We start from the raw sequence: 13,968 nt of genomic DNA, 5'->3' as shown, positions 1-13,968 counted from the left end.
AGTGAATACCGGACACGGATGGAAAACACGAGGTTTAACATTTTCACGTTAAAAACTAGGGCCGCATTAAAGGTTATAAATATTTCAAGACTTCATCGTCGTAATTAAATTAGAAACAACCCAAAAATACTTTATTTAAAGCTCTTTTATAAAACCAAGAACGAATTAATCCAAGACTAGTAAACGCATTTTGCTGTAAATTCCCCGAACAGCGAAGCCCCCACATGGGCATATAGAAGTAATATACTACCACGTCGCTGGTCTTTAAACTACGGGGAGTAACTAATCAATTTGCTTCCTACAAAACTTACCTTGAATAAATATTAGGCCGTTTGTTGTTTTTTTTAAAGAAACTACTAAAAATAAAGTTATTGTAAACTCCTGCAAACTTTTAAAACTCCTAGTACAAACTTTTTTCTGCACAAAGCTAAATATTACTCAGCCCTTTTGTTGCAAAAATGAAAAAGCGCAAGCACTATTAAGGACGTAAAACACTTGGTCACGTATAATCAATGTGAAGAACAGGAAAATAGCAGAATAATAAAACAAAAGTACACAACAAATCTGCAACGGGCAAGCAGAATACAAATGCTCCATAAACACAATTATTGAACTCTCATAATCTTGGCTGAAGTATTATACACAAAATATGAAATCTGAAAAAAATCACTTAATCATTGGCAGTAGTGGAGTGGTATAACTCCCCTAAAGTCACCACATTAGTATCGGTTGTGGTAGGGAGTTGATTTAAAGTAAGGCCAGAGTTTTGCATCATAACATCCAGTGGAGAACTACTTTGATTAGTCCTTTCATCCATAATTCCTTTTAATAAAGCTTGTTCTTGGCTACTTTCTTGGTAAACTGATGGATTGATGACATTTATATTGCTCTGTGTGGTGGGGTGACCAACTTGTGAAAAGGAACCCATTTCTTCTTCCTATTTAAAATATAAATGATTAACGAATGCTCCAGAATCTATTGATAAAAATGGGTTAGGTTAGAAATACCTACAAAGAAATCCCATAACATTTTTCACCAGATTTATATATCAAATTTAGAACAATTTCAACAGAAGTACGGAACTACGGAATAAGATATCACAAAAACAATCCAGTACCTTCCCAAGCCCTGAGTTAAACCTTCCACCATTTCCTCGATTCCTCATCATGGCATGCTTGTGTCGGGACTCGTGAAGGTATTTCTGAAAAAAATGAACAAAAGATTTAATAATTGTGTTAAACAAAGGTTTAAAAACGATCAATGACTGTAAGAATCAAAAGACATCAAATAAAAGAAAAATCAGCAATACAATTGAATAGATAGTAATTTAATAAATGATATTAATACTGCATATTCTTCCTAACACTTATTTTATGTACAGTGACTAAAATGGCCCACAGCCACAAACACCTATTTGACCCGTCAGGCCATGTGAGGATAATAAATGAATTATTGGACCTTTGTAAATCCCAGTTCTTACTTTTCTTTCTTTTGGAAGTCTTCCTTCTGCTTCTAGTTTAGCTCTTGCCTGTCTCCTCTTCAGTATACGATGGTATTGCTTTGCGTTTACATACAATGGTTCTTCCTCTAATGTGTCACTACTACCAGAGGCACCTTGCGCTAACTGCATTCTTTGAAACCCACCACTTCCATTTGGGATCATCTAAAAAAGAAAAAAATAGTTAGAAATCCAACACCAACTTTATCATTTATAAGAGTATTCTAAGACAATAATAACTCTATAACATAACTATAAATATTGAACTATTAATCAATGAGGGCCCCTATGTTTGAGGACTACAAGTGTTATTGACATTTTACCAATCTAACCCCAGTATTTGTCAAAAAAAACTTGATACCTATTTTTTACAATCTTGTTTAATACAGACTAGCAAGCAACATAAACTGTATTTTATCGTAATTGGTATGATCTCTACTTCATGGTAGTAACAAAAAAAGAACTTTATTTAATGTATTGAACTTAGCCAGCAAAGTAATTGCTAAAGTAATGTGGAAAGGGCCATAAAAAGATAGGATACATAGATACATTGGTAATAAAGAATCAGCAGAGAAGTTAAACAACATTTACAAAATACATAAGACAACTATTTTATATATTCTTAGATAAATTACCATAATTATTCCTCCACCATTTTGTATTGAGCTTGAGTTAGCAATGTTTAAGGTATTGGAAGGTAACACAGATGAAACAGCATTAACTGTGTTGTTTACAGGTTGTAATACAATCTGTTGTTGCCCGCTTTGTGTGAGATTCGAGTTATTTCCAATCTAGGTTAAAAAACAATTGTAAATAATCTACAAGTAAAAGTTTTATCTTTAAGTTATTAAAGTCATGTCTCAATTTGGAGCAGTTTTTACTTAGGGTTCAGCTGCATAATTCTAGAGCAGAAATGCAATTCCTTTCACAATTTGTAGTCCAAATATAAACATATGTTAAATACCACTTGAAAACAAGAATTGTCCTATTTTCAAAATTTCCTAAGAAAAGTATTGCTACAGAGTCAAGAGTAATTGCAAAACAAAACTGCTTTTGTTATTACACTCCTTAATTCCAGAAAATCGTAAATAGCACCACTAGTTTTCTGAGTAAACCGACTATTCTGTCTGTCCAGCTTGAGCTACCAGGCATACCATACACGATACATACCTGAATAAGCTGGGCAGAGTTGGAATTATTGCTGTCAGTTTGCAATAATAGTTGGGTGACATTGCCTTGTACAGATTGAACCTGAAACCATCAACAAACAAGTTTGTTTTAAAACTCATTATTATTGCATTACAATGCTCAATCTAACTAATATTATATACTATATGGGTGAGGTGCTTGCTTGAGGACATAGGATTTGGGCAAGATTTGGGCCATTTTTTTCAAATTAAACTTGTAAGATGTAACAAAAAATTTCAATGTAAATTGACCAAATTTAGCTAATAATTGTCAAATCTTAAGATGCGTGTTTAGAGAAGGGCCAATTTATACCTTTTCTGTAGGAATAAATATTATAAGGGAATATGTGGACAGATGAAAATATAGAAATAAAAAGACCAACATACATTTCACCCAAACAGTAACTTATAATAAAAAGCTGGTAAGACTAATGCATAATACTTGTTGTTGCTGCTGCTGCTGTTGTTGTTGTTGTTGCTGTGGTTGTTGAATTACCAATTGAGCAGGTGTGTTGTTAGATTGTTGCAGTTGAAGTCCATTACCAGTTTGAACTAGTTGAAACGTGTTACCATAGTTTTGTTGCGACTGTGAAAACAATAAAACATAGTTAATGGAAGCTTGTAAGAGTTGTTGATTGTGTGTTTTATTTGTAATTGGGACTACTGTTTTTGATGGAATAAGGACTACTGTTTTTGATGGTTCAGGATTTCTTTACTTTGCGCCTAGTTTGGGATGCAGGCTGCATCATGTAGCTTTAACTCATGCACCAGTGAATATACTCTTACAAACAACTGAAAAGTGTTCAAGGGTAACAGTTCAGGATTATAAAAATAAGCTTTGTAATAGAAAACATACAGAATTGCTTCTAAATTATGAAAGGGATCAGATGAATACTGATACCTGATTTCCTGCAATATTGTTCGTTTGAACTTGTTGTAAAGTAATTTGTTGCTGTTGTTGTTGTTGTTGTTGTGGCTGTTGTTGGTTTCCTTGTGCTCCATTTACAGCAATCAACTGAAACAAATTGTTTATTGAATACTTATTTGAAAAACATATTGATCCGTCTATGGTCAGGCAACGACAATTGATATTTAACAGTTATCATTTTTTAATTTATGACTGAAAAATTAGACAGCCTTAAAAAAACAACTGGGTTGAAGCAATTGCCAATGGGTGTTTTTTTTCCAAGAACAAATATGTCCATAGCAGTAGCAGCGCTGAGCCATGAACCCAAAACCTCTGAATTAGAGGCTGGTGCACTAACAACTGCACTACGGCACCGAAATAAATAGTAATATTACCTGAAATGTTGGTTGTCCATTAGGTCCTGTAGTTTGAACAAGCTGGGCTTGAACCGAACCAGTTGTTCCACCAGTATTGACCATGTTGGCCTCCATTTCTGCATTTATCCAATTGCTTCATGATTACTTTCACACAAAAACACTATAGCGCGTTTGGTATACTAGTAATAAATGATCTGGTGGACACCTCATTGGAATATTTTTGTACATATTTAAAACTATTGTTTTATAAAAGTATGGGATTTTAATTTTATTGTTTCTTAATGTAATAAATATGAAACGAATATAAAAATGCCAGAGGGGGCAGGTAACATAACCACAAACGTGAGAATTCTTTAATGGGATTAAATTAAATAGACAACTTCTGGGTTTGTAAAGCGTAGATGCTACACCATATAAAAGTTATAGACTAAAATACAAATGACTTCAAAAATTACGTCAAAAAAAGACGCCGTTTATAGAAACAAACTAAAAAAATCCAGACTGACAAAAGTAACTGTCTGGCGAAACAGCGGTTCCTTAACTTTCGAGGGCTTCAATATACGTTTAAACAAGCTTTCCAACAAAATAATGCGGTAAAATTGCGCGTAATTATACTAGTAAAATCATAACATTCTATAACAGGACAACGCAGTACCGCAAGAGTAAACAGGACAACGCAGTACCGCAAGAGTAAAAATAAATTGAATTTAACTTACTTTTTTCCAGGCCCCTCTGATTGGATCTGACAAATTCTTGCACGGCGAATAGAAAATGGCTTCCATGGCACCCTGACCACTCAGCGATCACTGGATGCACTAACCAATCAACGCGCAGTATTTGACCACGTGATATCACTAAAAATCCCCCGTTCGTTAATCTTTCTGATTCATATTGTTGTGCGTCGCGAGAAACGTACATGCGTTCTATATGCATTACGCATACGTTTACCCGTCTTATTATATGCTTTAACCGTATATTAATATATTATACCGTGGTAAATGTTGGTACTACCATACATGTATTAAATAGTTACAATACACCATTTTAGAACGAGATTCCTTCCTCACAAATACACGAACACATATTTTGTATGCAGCAGGACGTATCACATGCATATAAATTTGCTCTGCTTTTTTTTGGAAGATTAACGTACAAACACGAGTTGTCCATACGATTACTTAGGCGAGTTTACACATCCGCCTGAGGTCGTTACGGTACAACATGGAACACAGCAAAGTATTCTCATGGGTTCCGTTAAAAGCCTTGTGTGACTCACTTAGTTTTCGTGTTACACAGAAAGGTGTAAGAAAGACAGATGCGTCTACCTATGCTCGCGCATATTTTAGTTAGCGTTTCAGTTGCGTATTATATGGAAAGAATGTAGTTAATTTATTAATTCTCTTCCTTTTCCTTTTATACAGAGCTATTACAATGGCTGCGGATCCCCATTTACGCAGTTTAGAGGAAATTCCTGATTCAGTTGGACTACTTATCCTAAACGAAGATGGAGCAATTATGTCTTCTCACGGAGATTTACTTAACGATGAAAATGTAGCTAAAGGACTTGCGAAAATTCTCCGTATTGCATGGAAGCTAAAAGTTGGAAAGAACACAACAAATAAAGTTCAACGTTTAAGTTTAATTTATACAAACTTTATGTACATTGCAACTGTGTCTGGTGAACGAATTTACATTGTTAAAAGGCTAATGAATCCATCTGAAGTAATGGCATAGTCCATTTGATTTCTTGCGTTATACTTTTACCATTACCATCTATATTTATTTCTATATATCACATTATAAAAGGTTAGAATGTTTTGCTGATAGAAATGTATAAAAGCGTTTTTTTTTGGAGAACCGTATTTGTATTAAAAGTATATATATTTGCGTTATAGTACTAAAACACATATTTAATGTTGTTTAAAATAAATGTACAAAGTCTGTTAAAATTATCAAGTTTAAAATTTTATGCTGCCTTCCTATGACAGTGTGTTTCTGTCATCTTTCATGATTGTTTATTTTCAGCTGGTGTAGGGTGCTAATATAATATGTCCGCGCAATTTTTTCAAAAGCTTCTAAACCCTGTATCTGCATCCAAAGCTGCTCCGTTAGATGGTGAGATTCTCTACAGTCGTAACAGTGTGTGTATACACCCACCAAGTCTCCTTTCAAATGCAATTCTGCACCATACTGGATACCTGACTATCACAGCAAAAGTAGAACCAAATTCAACAGCCTTGCTGCTAAACTGGAGTCCTAACAGCAAAACCGAAAATGACAATATAAAATCCAAGCCAGACAATTTGCGGAGTAAAGAACAGAATGAAGAAAATGAAGTCAAATATGAAGATGCTGAAGAACTAGAAACCAAGGCAATTATCAATGGTTTAGATGAAAATATCGATGTTTCAGAGCCTTGTATAGAACCAGATGATAACAGCGCTGACTTGAATAAATCTCCCCAAGCAATTCATAATTTTCAATTTCCAGAAAATTCTATAAGATATAAAAATGGCTCCCCCTCCTATAACCAAGGCCACGTCATCAGACCACCAAAAAACCAAGCATTTGGCTCATTTCATGTAAACCTTGCAGAAATGAGGTCGATGAGGGTGTTTTTCCGGAATGACTCTTGTACTTGTGGAGAACTTATCATTGCAAGCCAGGAATCTCAATACAAAGTTCTTCATTTCCACATGGGTGGACTTGACTGCGTTGCTACAGTTCTACTAGAGTGGAAAGCTTTAGTAAAACGAAGCAAGAACAGCTCAAATACTGCTTTAGGAATCCACCATTTTTCTATAGTGAAGCCACTACTTCATCCAAACCAGAGGCATCCAGAAGAAGGGTTGTATAAGGGTCTAACAACAGATACATGGAACTTGCTCAGTGATGAATTTGGTCGTATTCAGAATGAAGAAAAGATTCAAAAAGCTGTCTTTTTCGGGGGCGTTGAAAAAGAGCTTAGACACCAAGTTTGGCCATTTTTACTCAAGTATTATAAACTTGATTCAACTGTAGTTGAACGAGATGAATACAGGATAAAAAAGATGAATAAATATAAAAATATAAATGAAGCCGGACTTCATATTATGGAGAAAACCAACGGAAAGGAATTGGATTTCTGGAAAAATGTTGCTTGTTCTGTTGAAAAAGATGTTCTACGCACAGATAGAGCAAATCCGTATTATCAAGGAGAAGGAAACCCAAATTTAGACGTTTTGCAAAGAATACTGTTCAATTACTCAGTTTATTCAAAGACAGGATACACACAAGGAATGTCAGATCTTCTATCTCCACTTCTGATAGAACTGGCAAATGAGAGTGATACCTTCTGGTGTTTTGTTGGTTTGATGCAAAGAACCATATTTATCAGCTCACCCTCTGACCAGGACATGGAGAAACAGCTTCTTTACCTTCGTGAGATGCTGCGCTTGATGCTGCCACAGTTTTATAGCCACCTTATCACATGCGGCCCAGGGTCTATGGAGCTACTGTTTACGCATAGATGGATTTTGCTTTGTTTTAAAAGGGAGTTCACAGAAGATGAAGCTTTGCTTGTATGGGAAGCATGCTGGGCTCATTACCAGACCAACTATTTCCATCTCTTTGTTAGTGTGGCTATAATATCTTTATACGGCACAGACGTGTATGAAAACAAACTTGCATCCGATGAAATGTTGTTGCATTTCTCGCACCTTGCCATGCAAATGAATGGCCAACTAGTACTGAAGAAGGCAAGGGGTTTACTGCATAACTTCAGAATGAGGAAGCACCTGCCGTGTACTTTACGTGACATTTGTTGCTTGCCGTCCACATATGCAGAGGAGGCGGCAAGCCAACCAAAGTTCCGATGTGCGGGTTCAAATGAGTGCGAGGATGGTTGTGTATATGGTGGCATAGATGATGCAATGAATGAACCAAGGTTTAATATTCCTAAGTTTTTCAAGCAACAAGTTAAAACCCTGGAAGAGCAGTTCAAAATATAAGGAACTAGTCTACCAGAGAAACAGAAAACTGATTATCATAAGTCAACCCATTTAGGGCAGATGTCAGCATAAGAACATAATCTGCTTTTCCTAGTTTAAATGCATACTTTACTACTTGTTACATCACAATGCCAATAATCCCATGTCAGTGATGTCACATAGAATTAGGTAGATAATGTTATACAATGCAATTTCACGCTAGTGCAATGTAGTGTGCTTACAAAGTTTTTTCCCTTTATATGTGCTTGGTGCAAGCTTTGATGCACTTACCTCATACTTCATGCAATTTATTGATTCAACAAGAATCAACAATTTATATATATGATAATGTAGTCGATTAAATGCCCATTCCATGTATTTCTCTATCTAAAATGAACACAAATTTTAAGGAAATATCCAGCATAAATAAGACTTTCGCTTAACTTTCCCAAATTCTACACAATATATCCATAGATTTTCTTATACATTGTATATGAAAAACCACATTGCCCAATGAAGCCCACTCAAAATCAAGCAAAACTTTTTACACTGTGTTGTTATTACTAAACCTGCAATTACTAATTCATAATGAAATAATTGTTATTTTTTTGCATGATATATATCAAAACGTTGTAAATTTTAAGAAAATAATTTAAATAAAGTAAATATTATTATATTCCACTCATTCATTTTGCACAAAAACAGCAACAAGTTTTTATAAAATAAAAAGTGTAACCCATTTTTTATATTCTGGTGTATTTTATGTTTTTTGTTTACCTAGTCATTTTTCACCATAGACCAAGCAAAAAGGGAATAGATATAAATAATAAACATATAATTAGAAATTTATTTCCATGTATATATATATAAATATATAATATGTCATTGTAATTTGTTTTGTATAATTTTGTTTTCCATTTTTGTTTCTAACTTCTCTCACAAAAGCAAGTGTTTTATTTCTTACTGCTTTTTCTCTAAACCTCCTGTCACACTCTTATGTATGCTCGTTTTCTGTATGAAGCAATCACCATTTTATATTTTGCGTTTGCACCAACATTTATAAAATCTACAATCACAACAGTTATGGCTGACAACACTTTAAAATATTATAAAGTTTTTAAGCGCAAGTTTTATAGACAAATGTTCTTGTTTGTAATGCTTATCACAATCAACTTTTTATTGGTACGATAAATCAAAAATTAAATCACTAAAATTTTATTGCATCCTATTTTGATGTTTTGGATGCAGTATGTAAATTGCACACATAATATCAAGCCTTTGCCAATCATTTATTATGACATGGGATAGTAACACAAGTTATAACCCATTTAATTGGTGTTTGTTTAATCATTGCCTTGCCACTGTAGTGATAAATGTAGATTTATTTCTGTCAGCTAACAACATTCTCTCACTAGCATTTGCTTTTTTCTAACTGTTTGTAGGAGTTTAGGTAACTGTGTAAAATACTGCACCATGAGATTAGTAATACTGGATGATTATGACAAAGTAAGCTTGTGGGCTGCTAAGTACATAAGGAACAGGATAAATGAATTTAATCCAGGACCGGAAAAATTCTTTGTTCTTGGTCTCCCAACTGGTAGCACACCTCTGGGTACTTATAAGAAGCTGATAGAATTCTACAAGTCCGGTGCTTTATCTTTCAAGTATGTGAAGACTTTTAACATGGATGAGTATGTGAACCTACCAAGAGATCACCCTGAAAGCTACCATTCATTCATGTGGGAAAACCTGTTCAAACATATTGATATTGATCCCAAAAATGCTCATATCCTGGATGGGAATGCGGAGGATGTAATTAAGGAGTGTCAGAGCTTCGAAGATAAGATTAAAGAAGCAGGAGGCGTCAACCTCTTTGTAGGGGGGATAGGACCTGATGGTCATATTGCTTTTAACGAGCCAGGTTCAAGTCTCGTATCGCGTACAAGGGTGAAGACATTAGCTCAAGACACCATCTTGGCAAACGCACGATTTTTCGATAATGATTTGTCCCAAGTTCCTCGTCAAGCGCTAACTGTGGGGGTGGGAACAGTAATGGACGCTGAAGAGGTAAAATTATTCTAGGATAAAATCTTTTATTTGATTGCTCACTAAGTAAATGCATGGTGATTTGTCACTAAATTAAATCTGTGGTAATTTGGAAGTGGAAATGCGGTGTGTGAAACAATATATGTGGTATAACAACTGCATTGCCCCGGCATCTCAACTTAAAACCAAATGCAAATGCTAATTCACATGAATGATTGCAGTTGTTAATAGAGTAAATTTTAAATATCAGCAAATGTAACTGTTTTTCATTCCAGGTGATGATATTAATAACTGGTGCGCACAAGTCGTATGCTCTTCATAAAGCTATAGAAGGTGGTGTAAGTCATATGTGGACTGTATCTGCATTCCAACAACATCCAAAAACCATCTTTATTTGTGACGAGGACGCAACTCTTGAGCTCAAAGTGAAAACGGTCAAATATTTCAAAGGTTTGATGGAAATTCACAACAAACTGGTTGAAGAAAGAGTTCCCACTGCTCAATTGACTGAATCCTGATTTAAACGACTTTAATTTCTCTGCAGTTTTGTGCCAATTACCTAATATAGTACAACACAACTTTTCATTTAATGATTTCCATTTGTGCAATGCCTCATCATTGTTGAGTGTATTTGACGCTCATAAGACTATTGTAGAAGTTCATATGGTAGCTGTACCTCAACTATAAGTTCATTTTCCATGTATTGATCCGCTATATGTGTCTTGCTTTGTCAATATACCCCATGTCCTGCTTTGTCAATATACCCCATGCTTCCTATAATCCACCATAGCTATATAAATCTGGTCAATTACACGCATATACTACGCTGTACCAGTTTATTACTCTGTATTCTGTATAAGTAAAAATAAACAAGCATTTAAAGTGAGTATTATTGTCTTTCTAAGGTAAAGTCTTGCACCACATGTAAAGCTTTATTTTTTCGCTTCCGAAATTTCTTGTTCTTTAGATCTCCGTGGAACCAGAAACATTGGACATATCTTTTATCGCTTCGAGCTACAGCGTCGCAGGCACTTACCAGATTACTGAAATCAATAAAATCGGGTTTAATCTTACACGGGCTTTCAGCGGCGGTCTGGCAAATCGACTATTTAAATTCGCAAGCAATAAAATCAATTACACCCCTAGGCCTAGAAGTCAAAAGGTGTAAATTAGGCCTCAAATTGTGTCGAATTTTTCTTTAAATTTTTGTTTCGTTCAATTATCGCCATTGATTATACACCGTACAAAAGGGAATTGAATGCTCTATGGAAATATATGCGGAGACGTCTGATATACAAAGGAATCCAACGATTGAATCGATTTTCTGTAGGCTAGATGTGTGCTCATATTAAACAGAATGCCGACTGTTGTGTATTAAAACTGTGCCGCCTACATTATGGATTTACCAGTTTGTATGTTGTTGCAGGCCGTACAGGGTCACGTCGAAAATAACCTGTCAGCTAGTTTAAAGTTCAAATTCCACGTTCATGACAATTGATTCATGGGCATGCTATTTAGGACTTAGTTTTATTTATTACATGAAATGCGGCTTAGTATTTGCCGACACAGCTGGTTATTAGCATTGTTTTTTTACAGCCTATGTTTCGTTACCGCGTGATTGGTTTTTGTGGAACTTCGGTTAAGGCTTAACTGTGAATTTGCCCCTCTACGAGAGGATAAGTATGTGACAATTATTTGCGTTAATTTCGCCTTTGTATATTTCCCACAGATTAAGTCTCGACATTAATTATCGCCACAGGCGTTAAACTAAGTATATATGCCATGCTACACTGCAATAAGCTTTGCCTTCAACCGCTTCAACACTATAAAAGGAACCACACTGGTATACCGTTTCTTACGCTTTCATTTTACCCCCACGGTATTGAAATCATATTCTCCGCAATGTAATGACTTTACCATTACACCAAGTGAATAATAAGGCCTTTAACGAATAAGTTGTGTTCTTTCGTTTTATCCATTTAGGCGTGTTATAACGAATGCCGTTTTACGTTTCTTCCCGTCTAATGACCAAATCAACCAAAAGTCATCTCTGCTTATCCAAATGCTGCAACAGAAACTCAATTGCAGACATGGAACTAACAAGCGTCGTAATACACCATGGCCTATACTAATATAGGCCGTGGTAAAATCGAAATGCTCTTCGTGTTGACAAGATTAAAACTTCTTACTTGTTACACCTAACTATTAAGCCATAGATTCAGCATCTCGAATCACATAAAACAACGTAGTTACCAAAACGCTTTTCCGCTTATAATAAAAATTGAAACCACTTACTCACCTATATGAGATACGAAACGACCTTTCCCCTGTTTGAATCACTTCTTCCAAATCCCCAAATTTCTTCATGTAGTTCAAACACGCTTTAAAAGTCACAGCTTTACTAAGGAACACGCATACAGTTGATAAGGAAGCTTGTACATCTCTGTTGAGAGATTTTCCGCTTTCAATATGAGTTGTAGTGTGGTGATCTAGCTGGAAAGTAAATCAAATAAAAATAATAATAACAATATGTCTCTTCGATTACGGTAGCGAAGATTAAGAGGTAGAAAAAATGTTTCGCTTTTGTTAACTCTCTTGTTCTTAGTTATCGTGACCGAAGAGACGAAATAAATTTCATTCATTTATTCAAACGACACACATATTATATAAGGTGACTAACGGCTCCGCAAAAATAAACATAGTTCAATAATACGTCCCCGTATACCCCAACGAAAAACTCACAAGTCTTGATAAATTTAAGGTGAATTGATAAATTTTGTTTTTCATACATAATTGTTATACCAATTTTTAAAACATGGTGTAGTCAGTTTAGGGGTTTTATGCCTATGTTTGCGGACACTAACTAACGAATGGCTTACGAAACCTAGTCACGAATTACAAGTATACCACTCGGCCAAACAAGAAAATTAACGAATAAAGGAATCATAACAAATACCTCTTTTGGCAAAAACTTGACTTGGTTTAGGACTATAGTAAGCTACGCACGGTGGCTCCATATTTTGTTCATGCTCAGCATGACATGGCATCGTTTCTCTTTCTTTTAGCTCCGAATTCTAAAACCAACAACTTTTAAAACTGCTAACTGTAACAGCCTAACCAAACTGGAGTGTGAATTTAAGCAGAACCTAATTCCAATCTCGCTACCAGTTAACATGCGTTGATTAGTTGATTATTTGACGCGCACTCCACACTAAAAGCAGCCCAATGACGCGTCCTTATAGGCCTCTGGAATCTTAACCACGATACTGCATTTGTCCAGTTACTGCATTTCTCCCAGTGTTGGTCTATTATTTTAATTTATTACACTTACTACAAAAAAATATTTTGGATAACAACTATGTCGATCACCATATAAAATGTTCTTGAGACGCCATACGATGTATATAAATACTTTATTACCTTAATGGACCTAATCTTCATACCGTCGTACAACAGTCTCGACACTGGATTCGGCAAGTATTTCACATTCTTGCAAAGTTTGTTGTATTCATACACTAGTCCTGACAGTTTATTATTTCTCATCCGAATTTCAGGGACTTTTGGCTCTGGAAAAATACAACCTTTATGGGTAGCTGCTAAAACTTCTTGCATGGTCCGTTTTTGGTTTCCTTCTTTAGTTTTCGGCAGCTGTAGGCTTTGTCTGTACCCATAAGGTGTAGACACCCCAAGCAAACTTTGCAGATTTCTAGGCATAGTTGTTGTTTAAAGTATTTGGTCGCATTTCTTCAAAATGTTCAAATGAAAAGTTTGTTTTAATTAAATACGAACAATGTAATACCAATAAAGATTGTGACATCATCAAAATAAGTGTTGGGTAAATTAAATATAACTTGACGTATGTATTTAGCACTAGGCCAGCTTGTGTGTTTTGCCGTATAAGACCTTACCCGCACATATATAAATAATTACTTTGTATTCTATCTTTTTGGATATGACATCCGGTACTTATTCACCAAACACAGAT

The 13,968-nt window shown here is 35.2% G+C and overlaps 5 protein-coding genes across 5 annotated transcripts; 3 read left to right on the top strand and 2 right to left on the bottom strand.

The window, feature by feature from the left end:
- Positions 1-478: 478 nt before the first annotated feature.
- Positions 479-4,917, bottom strand: LOC149736885 (uncharacterized). Its single transcript, XM_089876199.1, has 9 exons — positions 4,686-4,917; positions 3,988-4,085; positions 3,587-3,700; positions 3,128-3,271; positions 2,669-2,749; positions 2,134-2,289; positions 1,481-1,663; positions 1,118-1,201; positions 479-937 (listed from the first exon to the last, which is right to left on the bottom strand). Exons 1-9 carry the CDS (start codon positions 4,900-4,902, stop codon positions 671-673), a joined length of 1,344 nt encoding a protein of 447 aa, XP_089732325.1. The 5' UTR covers positions 4,903-4,917; the 3' UTR covers positions 479-670.
- Positions 4,918-5,296: 379 nt separating this feature from the next.
- LOC149736884 (ragulator complex protein LAMTOR4 homolog) lies at positions 5,297-5,994 on the top strand. Its single transcript, XM_089876212.1, has one exon. It carries the CDS (start codon positions 5,401-5,403, stop codon positions 5,701-5,703), a length of 303 nt encoding a protein of 100 aa, XP_089732338.1. The 5' UTR covers positions 5,297-5,400; the 3' UTR covers positions 5,704-5,994.
- Positions 5,995-6,017: 23 nt separating this feature from the next.
- Positions 6,018-9,379, top strand: LOC149736883 (TBC1 domain family member 16-like). Its single transcript, XM_089876196.1, has one exon. It carries the CDS (start codon positions 6,018-6,020, stop codon positions 7,956-7,958), a length of 1,941 nt encoding a protein of 646 aa, XP_089732322.1. The 3' UTR covers positions 7,959-9,379.
- A 26-nt stretch (positions 9,380-9,405) lies between these two features.
- Positions 9,406-10,870, top strand: LOC149736882 (glucosamine-6-phosphate deaminase 1-like). Its single transcript, XM_089876205.1, has 2 exons — positions 9,406-10,004; positions 10,259-10,870. Exons 1-2 carry the CDS (start codon positions 9,411-9,413, stop codon positions 10,499-10,501), a joined length of 837 nt encoding a protein of 278 aa, XP_089732331.1. The 5' UTR covers positions 9,406-9,410; the 3' UTR covers positions 10,502-10,870.
- LOC149736881 (uncharacterized) lies at positions 10,806-13,923 on the bottom strand. Its single transcript, XM_089876207.1, has 4 exons — positions 13,404-13,923; positions 12,940-13,057; positions 12,283-12,472; positions 10,806-11,026 (listed from the first exon to the last, which is right to left on the bottom strand). The coding sequence occupies exons 1-4, from the start codon at positions 13,695-13,697 to the stop codon at positions 10,873-10,875; spliced, it is 756 nt and encodes a 251-aa protein (XP_089732333.1). The 5' UTR covers positions 13,698-13,923; the 3' UTR covers positions 10,806-10,872.
- Between the last annotated feature and the right edge of the window lie 45 nt (positions 13,924-13,968).

The sequence above is a fragment of the Ciona robusta genome, chromosome 4 (genome assembly GCF_009617815.1).
Source record: "Ciona robusta chromosome 4, ASM961781v2".
Lineage (NCBI taxonomy): Eukaryota > Metazoa > Chordata > Ascidiacea > Phlebobranchia > Cionidae > Ciona > Ciona robusta.
Note: the sequence above shows the minus strand (reverse complement) of the source record. Positions and strands in the feature narration are given on the sequence as shown.